This window comes from Meira miltonrushii (assembly GCF_003144205.1).
Source record: "Meira miltonrushii strain MCA 3882 unplaced genomic scaffold FA14scaffold_1, whole genome shotgun sequence".
NCBI lineage: Eukaryota > Fungi > Basidiomycota > Exobasidiomycetes > Exobasidiales > Brachybasidiaceae > Meira > Meira miltonrushii.
The window spans coordinates 4897178-4913667 of record NW_020289943.1 but is presented as its reverse complement, the minus strand read 5'-3'; the positions used below and the strand labels follow the sequence as shown (position 1 = coordinate 4913667).

Below are 16490 nucleotides of genomic sequence, written 5' to 3'. Positions count from 1 at the left end.
AATGTGCTGCGGTGCATGCCAAGGCAAATGCATGCTCCCGAATCGGAGCTTTAGATAGTAAGAAAACAATTCAAAAAAGTGATTATCATTTCGAGCCATTGCAACAAACATCAAGCTTACTGCATCTCTAACAAAACATTCAATAATGACAGCTTCATTTGCATGCGTGAATTGTAGCGCCTTCTAAATACCTCCTTCTACCACAATCTTTACGCCATTGTGGTATTGGGGCTAACAATGTGCTGCGGTGCATGCCAAGGCAAATGCATGCTCGCGAATCGGAGCTTTGGATAGTATCTTCGCGGCTTATAGAGTATGGGTGAAAATTGATGGCTATAAAGAGGCTCAAGTGTGTTGCTTTCCTCTCTATCTGTTCTCTCAAATCCGACTGCTGCAATGAACGTCCTCTTGGTCTGTTGTGCCTTTCTGACTCTCTTTCTTCTTGCTTGTGAGGGCGCAAATAACCCAAATTTTCTTGTGAAAAGAGGTGCAGCACTTGGTACAGCCGTCCGTAAAGTTTGTGATCCACGTCATCGCGTTGATTGCAATGATGGTGGTAGCAGTGGTGGTTATAGATCTAATTCACGCTTGTCACGCTCATCGAGTGGTGGCAGTAATCGTAGCTGGAGTGATTCAGATCACGAAACATCAAGTGGTTCAGAAGATCTTGAAGTGTCAAGAAGACCACCCGGAGCCTCACACCGTCGTAACCGCTGGGAAAAAGGGCAATCAGTTAAAGCGCACGATGGCACTCACCTTCGTGATATTACGCTAACAAAACCAATCAAAGATTCCAACACACCACACGATCTTCAAAAATGGTCTGGAATGTAAAAAGATAAGAAAGGCAATGAACGCAGAACGAAACTTTGGCAACAAAGAGAGAATGGGATGGCACAATTGGCTACAGGATCAACGCCTGAATCAAGAATTTTTGATCCGAACAATCCATCTTCACCTCATTCTCTGCGGGATCCGATGAGCGCAGATACTAAACATGCAACCAATCAATTAAAACTTTATATGGATAAAGAGGAAAAACAAAGAAACAATCGCCAAAGAAGAAGAAATCGGGCATCTGTCCGCCAAAGATGATTCAGAAGTAGTCTAGTCTCCTCCCTTTTTCATCATCATCAGTAATGAGTTCCAGCTTATCAATAATTTCACCTCTTCTTGATTTCAATACTATCCCCTTTCACTTCATACCTTCAACTCGATATATATCAATCACCCCTTGTCTTGCCTTTGGGCTTTGTGATGCAGAGTCTTATGTACTAAGTGTGCGAGGCATTTACCGGATGCGTGAGTTGGAACTATGAAGCTATCATTCGTATATTTCATTTGTACGCAGAGCTATCAAACTCACATTGCTACAACGATCAACATGCTTGTCTTCTTACGAACTTCGGCTATTAACAGAATTTGCATACTCCTACCTGAAGATCGAAGCGTTGGATCTGATTTTGTGTTGAAGTCGTTCTTAATCCTTACAACATGAAAATTGCGAATGTTCTGAATGATGTAGCTTGGATGCATTGGTAGCTTGATTGCTTGTAGGAACATCCATCGCCGGATTACGTGTGAAAAAATCTGCAGGTTTCAAAGATACCATTAAAGATTCACAAGGCATAATTGGGAAATCTTCCACTCTTGGATTATGCGTTAGGCCAAAACAAGCCCACATAACGATATCTTGATCTTCAGTTGATTGCTCACGGCTGACAAGATCGCCCAATCCTCCTGCTTTACCTCTGCTTTGATTTGTCCACTTTCCTGCTGCATAAAGATCTTCATCGTTATCTGTATGACGGGTAATCCAGATGTGATGTTGAGCAAACGGTGCTCGATGAGCAGCAACGGAATCTGGATGGGCAAGTAACAATTGAGTGGTGGGCATGTGCAACTTGTAACCGTGTGGCTTCTGGGAGACAGCGTTCACTTTCTTCGTATTGATGATCTTAAAAGTTCTGTTTGCCAGAGGATTCAAATCAAAAAAACCTTCTTTATCGATCATATTTTTTTGAACAATGAATCCTGTTCCTTTTGGATTGAGATCTTTCTCTTCTCGTGTTCCGAATGGCATCCTAACACTTTCTTCATAAATTGCAGTATTACCATCACCATCAATTCTCGGATGAATACGCAAGCAAAAGATATGTTGGTGATTTGTTGCCAAAACCCCTGGAGCGACAACATTTCCATACGGCGAGACTTTTCCTTGATCGATTGCCGCAACACTTAAAACACCTGTTGCCCTTGTCTCGAAATGGATTGCTCCTGCTTGATCAAAATACCAAATAAAAATGTACTCGTAATTAGCTACAGTAATGATTGTTTGCAAGACCAATTGTCGATCTCGTGTGATAAAACTATTTTCGGTACGATAATTGGTATGTTTCATCCCAATACCCATATCCTGTTCATGGCAACAGACGACATTCTTTTGTATCAATTGAGAACCATCTGGCAACGCAATTGCACCATCAAAATAATGTACTTCACCTAGGCAGTCGCAACCGAGATGTAAAGAATTGGCAGTAACGCCTGCACCTGCATCACCTAAATCGAAAGCTTGCTTTCTATGTAAAGGTGGACGTGGATCACCATACGGAACCGTCATTTCTGAAACGCTCAATCGATAGAATACCGGTCTTTTCTCGTAGCGAATATCATGTAAGACCAAACCTTCACGAACGTTCCAACTTATACGCATTGACCATTTTTGCCAAAAAATCTCACGTCCATTGATTTTGAACGAAGCTCCTTCAGGTTGAATAACCTGTAATGGCTTTAAATCGGGTCTACACTTGTAATCTTGCTGTAAGTGTGGCATATATTCGTACGGTTGGAATAGTCCAGCATTGTATTCTTCTTTCCACGTGTGCTTCATTCCATCTGCATCGTCTCCCGTGTAAACCCAATCAACTCTTGCTACCGTGTCTTGTAAAACATCCCAAACTGGAACAAAAGGTAAAGGGTAAGAATAATGAAATGCATCTTTGTCTCCTTTTGCTCCAGGTGGGCGCATGTGCATTAAGAATGAAAAGTATGCAGGTTCGTTTCCGAATTCATCACTACCATAAATCCAAGGATCAGCACAAATTGGAGTATCCTTTGGTAATCCCAATTGTTCCAAAGCCTCGAAAGTTGCGGGATGGCTCAAAATTTTTTCTTCTAAAGAAATCAACATAAAAACATCCAAAGGTGGCTTGTGATTTGACATAATCTCTTCATGTTTTTCTACTCTTAGCGATCGAATGTCAATAACGCAGGTATGAATGTGCGCTGTTTTCTTATTGGTGAAAATGACTTCAGCTCTCCTAGAAGGGCCTTTGCTCATCACATTTTGCACATCTTTTCCATCGCTTAAAGCATCAAGTATTGGCGCTAATTGTGACTTTGGTGGCTCGATCCTTTGCACGGCTTTGAACCATATATCCTGTCCAAACGTTTTATAGATTAGCTTGACAATCTCTGAGTGTTCAGATGATGTAAGCTCGTCTAAAGGATGAATTGTTCTTACTGCCGTCATCTTAAGAGACTTGAGAGTCTGAGCGTTACAATGACATGGAAAGCTTTGGTTCAAAAATCCGGCTTGTTATATATCTCTCATTTGATGCCATTCAGATCAATCAATTGATAGACTTTTATGCCAAGAATAAAAGATTATACAGTCTTCTTCTCCTCAAGCAAGGCAATTGTAGAGAACAGAAGTAATCCGATGCACTTAAGCTGTATCATTGTAGCAGGGGGCGTGTAATTGCTTGTTCGCTTACTCGGCTACTCGCTTGTTCGCTTACCCGCTTAAACTAAACGGTACCGTCTCCTGTCTCTAATAACCCCTTTCAACCGATAAAGTCAACATTTAACGATATAACGGCTCAATCATCATACAAATACTCCATTAAGATGGAGAAAGCCGATATTATAATCTTTTTTTAACTATAATCAGCCAAGAGTCTTATATTGCGTCCTTGTTATTTCATCACCTATATTGGGGAAATAAATAAGAACTACCTCTTATCCTTCGTCATCCATGAAGATCAAACATTTCTAAACAAAGCAAGATACAAATGAATTCCGAAGAAGTAGAGAAGAAGGATGTGATGCAAGCAGATGAAAGTCAAAATAAACATGTAAGCGTGTATACGATTGATTTTCCAACCAACTCGGAATTGCGCAAAAAGTTGAATAGGCCGGCTGTAGTTGCAATTGGCTATTTAATCGTGACAACTTGGTCTGCTTATTCTACTGCATCTGCTACCGCTTTGGTTGCAGGTGGCTTAAACGTATTCTTTTGGGGCTTATTGATCACGGTTTTCTGCATCATTTGCGCAGCTGCAAGTTTAGCTGAGCCAGCATCTTTATGTCCTTATGGAAATCAAGCGCAATGGTGTTCAATACTAACTCCAAAGTCTGTGGCAAGAGGATTCTCTTACACCGTGCAGTGGTTTATTCTCTTAGGGTATACGTTCGTAAGTCTTTCCGCGTGTACTTTACTTACACAAATGCTTTTAGCCATGATACAAATTACACATTCAACTTACGAAATCAAGTCGCTGCATTACGCTTTATGTCTGGATGGAATTATTATAGTACTGATAATTTCCGGCATTTTCGGAAGCAAGATGATCGCCACAGCAAACATTGCCAGTCTAATATGGAACGTTTGTGGTTTTCTATTGATCTCAATTTTCATGCTGGTTCAAAGTCGCGGTCACTATAATTCCGCCAAAACTGCATTTATAACCATTTCAAACCAATCAGGTTGGAGTACTTCATTCGTACCTTGGGTATCAGGCTTAAGCCAAGCAGCTTTGTCGACGACAGCATTTGACGCCGTCGCTCATTTGGCATACGAAATGCATGAGCCGCATAAAGACGTACCTTTTGGAATGTTATCTGCCATCGGAACAAACGGAATCATTGGATTACTCTATGCAGTAATATTTATATTCTGCCTACCTGCAAATGCCTTCGATTTACTCACAACTCCTACCGGTTTCCCATTTGGTCAATTCTTGTTGAATTTGACGCACGGATCTCAAGTTGGCACTGTCTTTTTAATTTTGGTGTTTTTTATCCCTCTTTTGTTTACAGGAGTTGACCTTTATGTGACCACTTCAAGGATTGCATGTGGTTTTGCAAGTCAAGGTGGTTTACCAAACCTTGTTGGCAAGGTCAATCAACGAATTGATGCGCCTATTTTTGCTTTTATCTTTGTCGGAATAATCAACGTTTGCTTAGCCTGGATCTATGTGGGTAGTACAGCGGCATTCACTGCTTTTATTTCTGCACCTGCAGTTGTTTTAGGTTGGACTTATTCGGCCGTTGCTGCATCCATGCTCTTTTACGGTCGACCAGTAAAGCAAATCAAAACAAAGTTCAACCTGGGAAGTATTCTTGGACCGTTTGCCAATATTGTGACCATCATTTTTTATCTCTGCTTAACGGTTTTCCTAAGTTTACCTCCTACTTATCCAGTTTCTGCTTCATCTATGAATTTCACCTCTGTGATTCTAGTGGCAAGTATATTGGCACCAATCCTCACATGGTTCTTATACGCAAAAAGATTTTATCGACCTATAGTTACAGATTGATCGTTGTATAAACAGTCGTACAATATCAAAAAATAAGAAGCTGTCTCCATCTTCTTTGTTTAATGACATCATTCCAAATCTTGTTGAGAAGGTATAATTGACGTGATTCAGCTTCAGTGGAATTATTCTCATCTGATCTGCTCCTTTGTACCCAAATCTCTTCCACCAAATTCAAGTATACACGCACTGCGCCACAATTGACGACCTCGTTGAACTTTTGAAGCGTCAATCTACAACTCTCCTGTTGGTCGGGCTTTGCGGCAATTGTCGCTTGTAAATATGCCCAGACTGCATGTCCGTCCGCAGCCCAAGGAATGCTCCATTCGGGTATTTGCCTTGTTCTGTTAGGATCTCGCGTTGTTGTGCTCTTTTGTATTGCAACTGAACTAATTAAGAATCGCAGAATAAGTTCGATTTCTTTCGATACTCCTTCCATGCTACCGGACAATACACGAGCAAAATATATCAATACACCTGCTTGTAAAAGCTCAAACAACATAAAGCGTAGCTCTGCAGCCGCAACGCTGTCTTGAATGATTGGTCTAGGTCTGCAACTGCGTATTTGTGTTTCCGTAGCTTTGCCCTCTGATAGTAGAGATTGAAGCTCTTTTGATGTCTCGATACGAATATGATGTGTAAGTGCTGATGAATTTGACCGTAGCCCCTCAGAGAATGTTGTTTGGATGGAAGGAGATCCATTGTAATTTAGGGCCCTGAATTGTCTCTGCATGTGAAATTTATTGACCAGCTTTCCCTTATCCTTATCACCGAAACCTCCGCACGTGAGGGAACATTTAGCGCGTTCACACGTTTCCCTTTGTTCTCATCATTACTCATATAAATCCCTTTGTTCTTCCTTATTCGTACATATATTAGTTTCACTCATACATATATTAAAACCCTTATACAATTCTCAGCTGATTCTTGAACCTCTCTATTTCTTATAAATACTCACTTCTTGTATCTATTTCTCTATGATTCAATTTGACGTCCCTTACAAAGAATACCTGGCTGTACGATTTGTAAGAAACTCATGCACATTGGTGATACGGGCTATAGCCTCTAGAAGATCGATTGGCCAACCTGTAACGCATTGAGTTGAGTCCAAAATTGATTCTTCTTCCTCTTCTTCCCAAATACGAACAGTCGAAATTATAAGTTGTATTTTTTCGAAACAAATGCCTGAACCTGGACCCATTGTGCAGGAAAATGTATCCCACCATAGAAGAATGCGTAACAAAAAGCGAAAATGTGAACCACTGCCTGTACCCACAATACAATCTTGCTCCTTCTCAAGTTGTAGAATTGTCAAGACTAAATTCAAAGCAACTGAAAGGCATTTATTGCTCTCATGTGCAAGTCCTGTATCAAATTGCTCAACATGTGCAACAAGAACGGCTACAGCCAGAACCTCCAATGCATTGTTTGACAATTTATCGATTTCCTCGGACGATATAGTACCGCTTTTCTTAGAAAGGTGTTTCCATTCTTGCTTTTTTCCTTCTTGCACCAATTCGCTCCAGATACGAAGGGAATATGACATGTACGAATAACCTGTGGGTCGATAATTCGTTTGGCTTTGGTGCGAGAGTGAAATCAAGCCAACAGAGGCTGTTAAACGAAAGATAATCTCGCTTTGTAATGACAAAGAGCCAAAAACAGTTCTCCATCTGTTTGCCTCTGTAGGAATGATGTGAAAACATTGGACGACATAATTGAAAAAGTGTCTGACGCCAAGCAATTGAGTTTGCGATGTACATAAATGCTCTAATTGGGTTTGTAGAGATTGATGCCTATTTCCCATCAAAGATGACTGGGCGATATTGATTTCGGTGTCAATCAGCCTAGGCGTAGGGATGTGAGTGTCACTTGATGATGATCGAACTGGCTGTGTATCCATCCAATTCCAGTCTATCGGCATTTCTCCCTCCAATACTTCATTCCAAATAGTTGAAAGTAGACTGTCGAATGATTGTTGCTGTTGCTGTTCATCATTTGTTGTGGGGTTGGATATAGAAGTTGGAAGAAGTTCAGCTGAAATTGTTTGATTATGTTGTGGTGTTGCATGCTCAGATTGTGCATCATTGACCACGATCAAAGCACTCAGTGAATCTTCTGATTCCGTGTTAGAATGTATGCTAGCATATCCACGACATTCTCTTGATTCCGTCACGCATCTCTGACACGTTGGCCTAGTTTCATCACATTTCAATTTTCTTCTTTTACACGTAAAACATCCTCCACGACTTCTTGTATATCTCCTTTGACGCTTTCGAGATGAATATTGAGTGGTCATTAGCACATCTCATTCTTTCCTGTGATCGGCTAGCTAATCATGCTGATTTGGTGTTAGAAGGGATGCTGATCGTTAGTGATTAAGCATAGCTAATTATTGAGATATAACACGTATTGCCCGCAAATTCAAAAATGCTGTATTCAATTATCACGCACAGCCTCAAGCGACTAGAATAAAAATAGCCTCTTTTATGAGAAATGTCAGACAACAAACGACAGTGCTACACAAAAGACGGTGATAACATGCCTCACAAGCTTCATTGACTGTGTTTGATCTTCTCTTCCATTTTACACAAAGACCTACGGAATGATCAGCACTTTGACTCCGTTACAGAATTTGGAAAGATGATCTCAGTGATAAAATGATCGTGCATTCTTGACTTTCTTGTTTCTTGCGTTGGATATATCACCAAGCTCATCTTTAGGAATTGCTCAAATCTCAAAGTGGGGTAGAGATTTCAGTGCTTTTGTCACCTGCTTCGATCCACCTTGAAACATAATCAATGATGCAGATATGCTCTGCTTTAATCTGCCTCAAGATCGTCTTCAAAAAGGGGTAAAGTGTTTATTTAATAAACGTAATTATTAATGTCTGTAAACATTTCCTATCCATCTTCAATTCTCGGGCCGTGGCACGCAAATATTTCAACAGGAGAAGTGAGGGTGCGCTAAATTCATAATCAACATGATCGTTCAATTCGGCTTTGCTCCTGAGTGCAAATTATACTTCGGATAATGATTATGACGGCAATGGTAAAATCTCCGTCACCTTCAACCATCTCGGGTAACAAAATTAGCATTGATCACTTCATGCAAACATGATCTATAACGGATTTCAAGCTCGCATTCTAGATGTGAATCATGAACCATTGGCAGAGGTGATGCCAGAGCCAGGATTCGATAAAGAAGAGGCAGAAAAACGTAAGCAAGAACGTAGAGGTTCAAGTTTAGAACAATACACAGCCTTATTCGGTCAAAAAGTAGTGAAAGATTATAAACCCATTCTACGCAAAGAAGCATTGCAAAACGTACGTTGTGGAGCGGTTCGAGTAAAAGTTGATGATGACAATTCAACGAGAGGAGCAGAGAGTGATGAAGAAAGCATTCGAGAGCAGCATCAAAGCTCCTCTCGGAAAGTGTGTACCACTCGATTATTCTTGGCCTTCCGCTGGGTTGGAACGGATCACAGGAACGCAACTCGAGCACATGAATTGGAAGAATTGCATCATACCATCTTGCCAATCTTGCACGGTAAAGGACTACAAGAAGAAGGACAATCAAAGACACTTTTAGCAAAATATGATGAATCAACGGCACCAAAGGAGGATATCCCGGATAAGAAATCGGACCGGAAGAAGTATAGACTCTTTGGACGATTAAAGCTAGGAGAAAAAGGTAGAGAGATTGAAAAGGCAGTTTTGATAAAAGGCCAACCTTTGCCGCGGTACAGGACATTCTCGTTGAAAAGCAAAAAGAGTATGCAAGAATCACATCCCTTCTTACTACAACTTTGCGTTGATGAGAAAGTGATCCCTTTGCGTAAAAATGCTTGGACGGCGGATCTTTGCGAAAATGATGGCGTTATGATCGTTTGGCTTTCAGAAGGTGCAATGATTGATCTCGGAAGGATCTCTATCTCCTTGAATGATTTGAAAGACATACAAAGCAAGACTGTTCAATCCGTCACTCTTCATCTTTGGGATGCAATGCGTAAAGAACTTTGGAGTAATGCAGTCACATTTACCATGACTGGAAATTCAGGTCTAGTATATCCAACATGCGACATTCGCAACATTTCTCCGCCTAACGCCATTCTGCACTTCAACATCATCGCTTTTAAGAATATGAACAATGTTGGTGACCAAGCCCCAGCACAGATTAAGAGTCCAATTGAAGAGGTCCCGATTCCGAATGAAGCTACATCGCAAGATTCGCAAGTGCATCCGCTTGATCAAAATAACGGACTATCTCGAGCATTGGCAATCGTGATCGAAACTTCACAAGAACATTCTCTAAGTTCTGCGATTGAAGGAACGAGTGATCACACCGTAGAAGATGAGATCGCCAGTGAATCAACACCAAAGCCAAATGAGGAGAATGGAGCAAGCGATGAAACCCATTTACCAAGAGTGGGTGTGATTCCACAGAGAAGGTCTTCGCTTGCCACTCGTTCTAGAACGAACAGTTTGCAAGCAACCGTTCAAACGCACGATCGATCGCAACAGCCAATCAGTCAACTATTTGAAGAAGTTGACCGACTGCGATTCGAACATGAACATTTGAAAGAATCACTTTCTGCACTCGATGGACAATGGAGAGATTCAGTCTTGGTGGAACTGCAAAAGATCAAAGGTGAAATTCGTGATCGGGTCGAAATTGATCGAGATTATTATAATAAGCTCAAAAAGCGCTTTTCCGTTCCACCCGAAACTTTTTCTCAGCTTAACAAGTAGCATCGGCAACACCCTATCTGGACAATTCAAGCATCCTGTCTCTCATTCTTTACTGACTCATATACCCATCTTTGTTTGTGTGATCGAATTCATTGCTTGCAATATCTGACAAAGCGTCCATGTAGCGGATATTAGAAATTGGATGAGATCAAAAGTGGAACTAAATCAGCTGCACCTTCTGGTTCGTTGTAATAGTCCATGGCCCAAGTGATTTGCAATCCAGGTAAAGTGCTTCTAGTACTTGGTTTACTGTCAAATTGCAAATCTGCAACAAAGTTCCTCACTCGTATATTGATGCCTTGCGTAGTAGCAGCGCATGTTATTCCATCAATCAAATAGCCTTTTGCAACGGCAGGTGGAAGAGCAAAGGGGAAAGAAGATCCGTTGGTGTAGTTTAAGGAGAACGCATTACCAGCAGCACTACTTTGTTTGCTCAATTGTTCGATCAGTGCAAATTTAGCATCCAATTGTGATAGTGATCCAATGTCGTACCAGTCTTGGGTGAATACCTCCTGCCCTGAAGGTAGTGTATAGTTAAAAATGCCTTTGAGGCTATTTGGCCAAATGGGCGGACTAATGCCACCTGGAAAGCCATACGATTGATCGATAACGAATCTGCTCAACATGACAATCTTCCCTCGTACTTCGCCTAAGGTAGGAACTCGATTCTCTAAGAACCATCTATCTCTGCCTGAAGATTTTCCATTCGGAGCCGGCGGCGTCTGATCAACGTATGTGTCAAACAACGTTCGAATAAATGTATCTTGATCACCTGATTCTTGTTTGATAGACATAATTATCGTTTCACGTTTTCCACTTTGGCTTTGCAAGAATTGCCAGCATTGTGACAAAACTGCACCCATCTCAATCCGTTCATCTGTAATACCATGATAAGCTAACAAACGTACTTGACCGGGTTCTCCTTTCGGTACGAGTCGGATGTCCAGATAGCGTATTCCATCTTGAAGTTGCTGTTGTACGGTCGATTGCATTGATTGACATGTTGAGATTGGCCAGCCATAGCGAGCAAGAGATTCATGGGTTCCCGGTAAGCATAATTGGGACAGCAAGGAGCTGTCGGGCAGTGTGGAAAGGAATGACGATGTTGGGATATCTTGCAAGATCAGAAAGTCAAAGTGTTTGCCACTATTCTGTCGGTAAAGAAGTCTAACAGAGGTCAATTGTGCCGGGTAGTTGAGCCATTGGGGTATATCATCACAGGTTTTAGAGCGAGAGAAACATGAACGGCCGCCCCGAGAAGAGGTTGAAGTGTCCAACTTTATATCAACCGATGCCTGCTGCGATCCTTTCAAAATAGCAAAAAGCTGAGCATTTGGCCGCAACGATGATGTGATTGTGACTTTATTCTTTGCTGCAATAATCTCAGTACCTTTCTCTTCCGGAAGAGGATCGCCAGTGCTTGCCCATTGCCATTGTGTATTGGTTCGATTGCATATAGTCACAGTGATGTTTTGTTGGGGTACTGGCGTCATTATCGGAGTTGGGAGAGAGAAGGGGTATCATTACTATTCGTTATGAGAGCATATAGTCCATCTTGACAGCATGATGTTCTGTTTGGAAGTTGTTAGGATACAAGCCGAATAAATTAATTAAAAGTCGGGATAGAAAGTGTGGGGGAAAAGGGGCTTTGCCGTTTTAACGCGTGTAAAGGTTGCTTACTAATGGCGATCAACACTTCTGTGTCACAATCAACCCTGATCAGATGCCTGACATAAGATCACTTTTCTCCACTTTGCAAGGAAGGATATATAATAAAGCATGACAACGATATCCTAACTCACACAATCCCGTCATCAACACAATATGTCTTCCACAACAGCAACTCGAGTTATCTTGGTCACAGGATCCAATAGAGGAATCGGGTATGGGATCGTCGCTCGTCTGGCACGAGAATTCTTGCCAACAGCAGGCAAGGAAGAACGATTGAAGATCTACGTGGGCAGTCGTGATCAACAAAAGGGAGAAGATGCAATCAAATCACTTCAAAGTGAACTGGGCAAAACATTACAAGCCAACAATACATCCTTGCAAACCTGTCAATTAGACATGAGTGATGTCGAAAGCAGAAAGAATGCAATCGCATACATCGTCGAACGTGATGGAGGTTTGCATACTGTTATCCAAAATGCAGGTGTTGCTCTGGACGGATTTGATGCAGAAGTTGTGAGAAAGACATTCGAAACCAACTTCCACAACGTTGTTGCCTTTAACAACGAGCTATTGCCAATCCTTCAAGAGAATGCAAGAATTGTCATCTTGGCTTCTATGGCAGGTTCCCTTCAAGGTTACTCAGACGAGATCATCAGACGCTTCCGAGCAGCAAGCACGACCAAAGAAGTGGAAACACTAGCAGATGAATACTACAAAGCAGTTCAAAAAGGAGATTACAAGGATAAAGGATGGAAAGGAGCAGCATATGGTTGCAGTAAAGCATGCATTATCGCTTATACACGCGCATTCTCTAACGAGTTACGCAAAAGTGACGATGCAAGACTTCGCTCTATCACGATTAACAGCTGTTGCCCTGGTTATGTGAACACAGGTATGACCAAAGGAAAGGGAGTGCTCACGCTTGATCAAGGAGCAGCAACTCCCGTCATGCTGGCTCTGCAAGATTTGAATGGTCGTTCGGGTGGATATTTCAAAGATGAAAAAGAACAAAACTGGTAGATAGTGTAGCCGGAAAACTATTGAATATGTGAATCAATAAATCATGATCATAATGCTGCGGGTTTGATTATTGCAAAGATGGCAATGAATGCACAATGAATCATAGTTTATTGTTTATTGCATATAGAGGGACCGCTTATTGACGCATATAATGTACATAACCATGTGCTTTTATTGCATAGGGTTTTCCTGTTTGTTTCGGTCATCCATGTAGAAGTATGTATGAGTCTAAATATAGACAAGACGCGTTCACCACCTATTTCTTAATTGGCCGGCATGTCATCTGTCGGCGTAAAATATTAAAGAGGGGAGACGCTATCTTTTTTGGCGTAAAAACGCGTCAAGAATACACGGCACACCGACGTGTTCCATACATACATGAGTAGCACAACACTTGTTTATGCAACTCTGCTCCTTAGAAACGAATGTGCATCAGCCTAGCTAGCACGGTCATCTTCTCTATTTGATGAAGAGGGGGACCAGAATGAATAATGACTTATTGTTGTTCACTATGTTGAATCAATACCAACAACTACCTTTACAACCACATCACAATCGCAAAAATGGCTAATCATACCAATTATCTGGCCATCACCGCTCTCATCTTCGCACTTTCCTTCATTTTTGCGCATGCTTCACCTGCTCCAATCAGCATTAGAGCTTCAAAGAGTAACAATAATCAAACATCTGTCCCAATTCCATACAAGGCAGACGGTTTGAACTGCACCGTCTCAACCGATCCCGTTTCAACTGCCACTTTGATCGATTGTCAAGCTTTATTAGCCTCCAATGGTACCGCATTAAGGAAAACATTTGTCAACAAAGAGACGTGTGCATACATTAGCGACAAAGGTTACGAGCGTGCCGCAAGCTCTCGAGTCGTCGGCTGCCATGGAAACTGTTGTCTTTCTTACGCCTACCCTGCCAATACTAATCCGGAAAAAGTTAATGTGACTGCACAACAAGTCATTCCACGTGCAGAAAAGTTACTCAAATGTGGTGCGAATGCAGGTTCAGGTCACATTAGTGCAAGAGAGTTGTACAAAGATGGAACTGGATTGTGTCTCTTGCAAGGAAATTCTACCTGTGGCTGCTTTGATGATTTATGTGAGTATTGACTAGATCTGTTTGCCTTTCGTCTCTATGCTGACAAGAAGAAATCTCTCTTTTATACAAATAGTATGGACTCCAGATGGCGCTCCAGTAGATGATCCAGAAAAGCGATCATAAAAGTGGGATTGTAGCCTGAATCATGAACAGTAATCATTATAAATAAGAAACGAAAAGAACCTGCCGGCAAGTTCAATATATTGATTGCAAAATGAATACAAAGTGATCAGATACACAATTAAGCTTTGCAGATGCAAGTATCATTCTTGTCGCAATAACCATCTTTTTTACCGCCAGATGCGTCTGCACATGAAGCTGAACATAAAGAGTTACTCAAACCTTTACCGCCAATCTCGCCAATTTGGCATGACCAACGTTTGTGGAATTGTTGAACTTCTATATCACGTTTGGCCTGGGTGTGTTCTTCGGTTGAAGGTAGTTCATTGCGTTTGCTATAACTGCAAACGCATGTTCCGGTTTTGCAGCTACCTGATTTGGCACCACGTTGACCGCATTTGAAGTCGCATGTCTGTGGAAGGGGAAGATTGGTCAATAAGAGGTAATAAAGCTAGAGTCCTTTCTCGTATACGTACACCTCCGATCTTATCGTCCAACCAACACGTTGGCGTGTCACGTTCAACTATGCTAAATGTGCCGTTACTGGAAGGAGCAGCAGAAATTGAAGCTGCAATCGTGATTGCCAAAATAGTGAAAGCGGTGAAAAACTTCATGTTTGTTAAAGAAAGGTTTTTTTTAAGTTGATTTGTTTGCTTGTGATTGTTTATTGATTTGTTTTGATGAGGAAAGAATGCTCTGACGATGATCAATCTGGCCCTTTATTTATACCTTTTCATTCTCAAAATTCTACCTTATAGAAGCCATGACAATCTTCTTGGGAGCTATTCAAGTTTCAGCCTCTTGATGCGATCCGGTGTGACGATTGTGCTTGTCTTTTAGTCATATTGCCAAGAAGTCATGACGCCAAACAGATCATATGCCAATTTTCTCTATATTTCCATCGTCATCTATATAAATTGGCCGAACTGGCAATCATCTATTGTTCCATCTGGCCTTCGCCATCTCGGACTAAGTGCGATGTTGGCCGATACTAAAGAGGCTTTGCCGATGCACCAATGACAGCTTTGACACAAGATTCAACCGATTGATCTAGAGACGCAAAGATCTACACCCATCAATATGACATCGTAGGTGGCGTTAAAGATTGATTTTCTTGTCTATGAAGAGGTTAAGGGGTAAACATCGGTTAAACTTCTTGAGTGAGAGTTGACTGTAACTTCATGGCGTTCTTTAAAGGCGGCCAAAGTGTTTTAGCGTTTTACTTTTGACGCCGAGAGAATTAGCGTATGGATAAACTACCAACAACGCATTCCCAATCCACCATCTTTATTCTCCAGATAAATCATTCTGTATCTCCTCCTTCCCGAAATGGGTGCGATTGACGTCAATGCACAGCAAAACAAGTACATCGCTTACTTCTCCCATGCTGAAGCGGTGTAATCCTGAATATGCTTTCTTGAATGAGGTGCTTTGGTACAAATTACGGGGCTAACACGTAATAGCTCTTTTCAATACGTGTGAACACTTTTGTGTGAATCGCAACCGCTTTGAAAACATCATCTTGTCCAATTGGTTCAAACGTTTGCAATAATGGTTATAATTGCCTATATCTGGATATTGTTGCATTTATACCCTGTGTCTGTCAAAACACTTTCTTTGGCACCATCCACAAAGCGTGCTCCACCAGAGCCGATTCCTGATTTGAACGTAACGCCTTCTCCAGAACATTCAAATGGAAGAAAGAGTGAAGAGAAACGCGAAAGATCAGCCATCCTTGCTCTTCCAACTCCCAATTCAGAAGAAAGACAAGGGCTTTTTGAAATTACAAGAGCTGGTCGTAAAAAGGTATAAATTGTGAAAGCGGAAAACTTTACAGAAAGCACCTCTGATTATCTCGAAATTCTCTCACAGTACGTTATTGATAGAAACACGAGAAGGAGAGTAGATTATGGAGCAAAGAGAGAAGTGGAAAAGGCAATGTATGTGCATATAAGTGGTTGGAAAACGCACAGGTGCTCACAAAACCTTACATCTTCTTTAGTCTAAAGTCAGAAGTGCCTTCCGAAGAGGTAAGTGGCTCGCACATACCTGCCTTGAAAGAAGTGATTGCTAAGTCTTCTCCAACGTCTCCAGAAGCAGGTTTTGCTCGCTAGACAAAAGAGTAAAAGCATGAAGAGGAATCGATATAATCGTGTTTATAGAGCAAAACTGATTGATCTTTGGGAAAGTGGAAGAGCAACATCAGAGCAAAAGAAAACACTCT

The 16490-nt window shown here is 41.4% G+C and overlaps 11 protein-coding genes across 11 annotated transcripts; 6 read left to right on the top strand and 5 right to left on the bottom strand.

Moving 5' to 3' along the window:
* Positions 1-396: 396 nt before the first annotated feature.
* Positions 397-834, top strand: FA14DRAFT_153921 (uncharacterized protein; the record flags this gene model as incomplete). Its single annotated transcript, XM_025497646.1, has 1 exon — positions 397-834. One exon carries the CDS (start codon positions 397-399, stop codon positions 832-834), a length of 438 nt encoding a protein of 145 aa, XP_025358904.1.
* A 646-nt stretch (positions 835-1480) lies between these two features.
* FA14DRAFT_167186 (uncharacterized protein) lies at positions 1481-3532 on the bottom strand (the record flags this gene model as incomplete). The annotated part of the gene is made up of 1 exon (XM_025500067.1): positions 1481-3532. The coding sequence occupies one exon, from the start codon at positions 3530-3532 to the stop codon at positions 1481-1483; it is 2052 nt and encodes a 683-aa protein (XP_025358903.1).
* Positions 3533-4073: 541 nt separating this feature from the next.
* Positions 4074-5600, top strand: FA14DRAFT_177862 (uncharacterized protein; the record flags this gene model as incomplete). Its single annotated transcript, XM_025500789.1, has 2 exons — positions 4074-4414; positions 4625-5600. 2 exons carry the CDS (start codon positions 4074-4076, stop codon positions 5598-5600), a joined length of 1317 nt encoding a protein of 438 aa, XP_025358902.1.
* Positions 5601-5625: 25 nt separating this feature from the next.
* FA14DRAFT_177861 (uncharacterized protein) lies at positions 5626-6330 on the bottom strand (the record flags this gene model as incomplete). Its single annotated transcript, XM_025500788.1, has 1 exon — positions 5626-6330. The coding sequence occupies one exon, from the start codon at positions 6328-6330 to the stop codon at positions 5626-5628; it is 705 nt and encodes a 234-aa protein (XP_025358901.1).
* Positions 6331-6440: 110 nt separating this feature from the next.
* FA14DRAFT_188543 (uncharacterized protein) lies at positions 6441-7962 on the bottom strand. Its single transcript, XM_025501661.1, has one exon. It carries the CDS (start codon positions 7894-7896, stop codon positions 6595-6597), a length of 1302 nt encoding a protein of 433 aa, XP_025358900.1. The 5' UTR covers positions 7897-7962; the 3' UTR covers positions 6441-6594.
* A 751-nt stretch (positions 7963-8713) lies between these two features.
* FA14DRAFT_153917 (uncharacterized protein) lies at positions 8714-10348 on the top strand (the record flags this gene model as incomplete). The annotated part of the gene is made up of 1 exon (XM_025497645.1): positions 8714-10348. One exon carries the CDS (start codon positions 8714-8716, stop codon positions 10346-10348), a length of 1635 nt encoding a protein of 544 aa, XP_025358899.1.
* Positions 10349-10479: 131 nt separating this feature from the next.
* Positions 10480-11478, bottom strand: FA14DRAFT_112743 (PLC-like phosphodiesterase; the record flags this gene model as incomplete). Its single annotated transcript, XM_025495985.1, has 1 exon — positions 10480-11478. A coding segment is annotated over one exon (999 nt), but the record flags the coding sequence as incomplete, so codon positions are not given.
* Positions 11479-11993: 515 nt separating this feature from the next.
* Positions 11994-13320, top strand: FA14DRAFT_28202 (carbonyl reductase). Its single transcript, XM_025502125.1, has one exon. The coding sequence runs from the start codon at positions 12173-12175 to the stop codon at positions 13037-13039; it is 867 nt and encodes a 288-aa protein (XP_025358897.1). The 5' UTR covers positions 11994-12172; the 3' UTR covers positions 13040-13320.
* Positions 13321-13514: 194 nt separating this feature from the next.
* FA14DRAFT_28178 (uncharacterized protein) lies at positions 13515-14472 on the top strand. Its single transcript, XM_025502123.1, has 2 exons — positions 13515-14146; positions 14220-14472. Exons 1-2 carry the CDS (start codon positions 13603-13605, stop codon positions 14267-14269), a joined length of 594 nt encoding a protein of 197 aa, XP_025358896.1. The 5' UTR covers positions 13515-13602; the 3' UTR covers positions 14270-14472.
* FA14DRAFT_28200 (uncharacterized protein) lies at positions 14273-15002 on the bottom strand. Its single transcript, XM_025502124.1, has 2 exons — positions 14743-15002; positions 14273-14678 (listed from the first exon to the last, which is right to left on the bottom strand). Exons 1-2 carry the CDS (start codon positions 14878-14880, stop codon positions 14388-14390), a joined length of 429 nt encoding a protein of 142 aa, XP_025358895.1. The 5' UTR covers positions 14881-15002; the 3' UTR covers positions 14273-14387.
* A 564-nt stretch (positions 15003-15566) lies between these two features.
* FA14DRAFT_160057 (uncharacterized protein) lies at positions 15567-16405 on the top strand. The gene is made up of 3 exons (XM_025498511.1): positions 15567-16206; positions 16269-16296; positions 16361-16405. The coding sequence occupies exon 1, from the start codon at positions 15818-15820 to the stop codon at positions 16076-16078; it is 261 nt and encodes an 86-aa protein (XP_025358894.1). The 5' UTR covers positions 15567-15817; the 3' UTR covers positions 16079-16206; positions 16269-16296; positions 16361-16405.
* Positions 16406-16490: the final 85 nt, after the last annotated feature.

What these genes read in the sequence shown, in the direction of transcription:
- FA14DRAFT_188543 (XM_025501661.1), bottom strand. Translation starts at nt 7,896, where the DNA reads ATGACCACTCAATATTCATCTCGAAAGCGTCAAAGGAGATATACAAGA.
- FA14DRAFT_28202 (XM_025502125.1), top strand. Translation starts at nt 12,173, where the DNA reads ATGTCTTCCACAACAGCAACTCGAGTTATCTTGGTCACAGGATCCAAT.
- FA14DRAFT_28178 (XM_025502123.1), top strand. Translation starts at nt 13,603, where the DNA reads ATGGCTAATCATACCAATTATCTGGCCATCACCGCTCTCATCTTCGCA. An exon ending in TGGCTGCTTTGATGATTTAT is followed by an intron (nt 14,147 to 14,219) that starts GTGAGTATTGAC and finishes TTATACAAATAG; the next exon opens with TATGGACTCCAGATGGCGCT.
- FA14DRAFT_28200 (XM_025502124.1), bottom strand. Translation starts at nt 14,880, where the DNA reads ATGAAGTTTTTCACCGCTTTCACTATTTTGGCAATCACGATTGCAGCT. An exon ending in TGGACGATAAGATCGGAGGT is followed by an intron (nt 14,679 to 14,742) that starts GTACGTATACGA and finishes CCCCTTCCACAG; the next exon opens with ACATGCGACTTCAAATGCGG.
- FA14DRAFT_160057 (XM_025498511.1), top strand. Translation starts at nt 15,818, where the DNA reads ATGGTTATAATTGCCTATATCTGGATATTGTTGCATTTATACCCTGTG.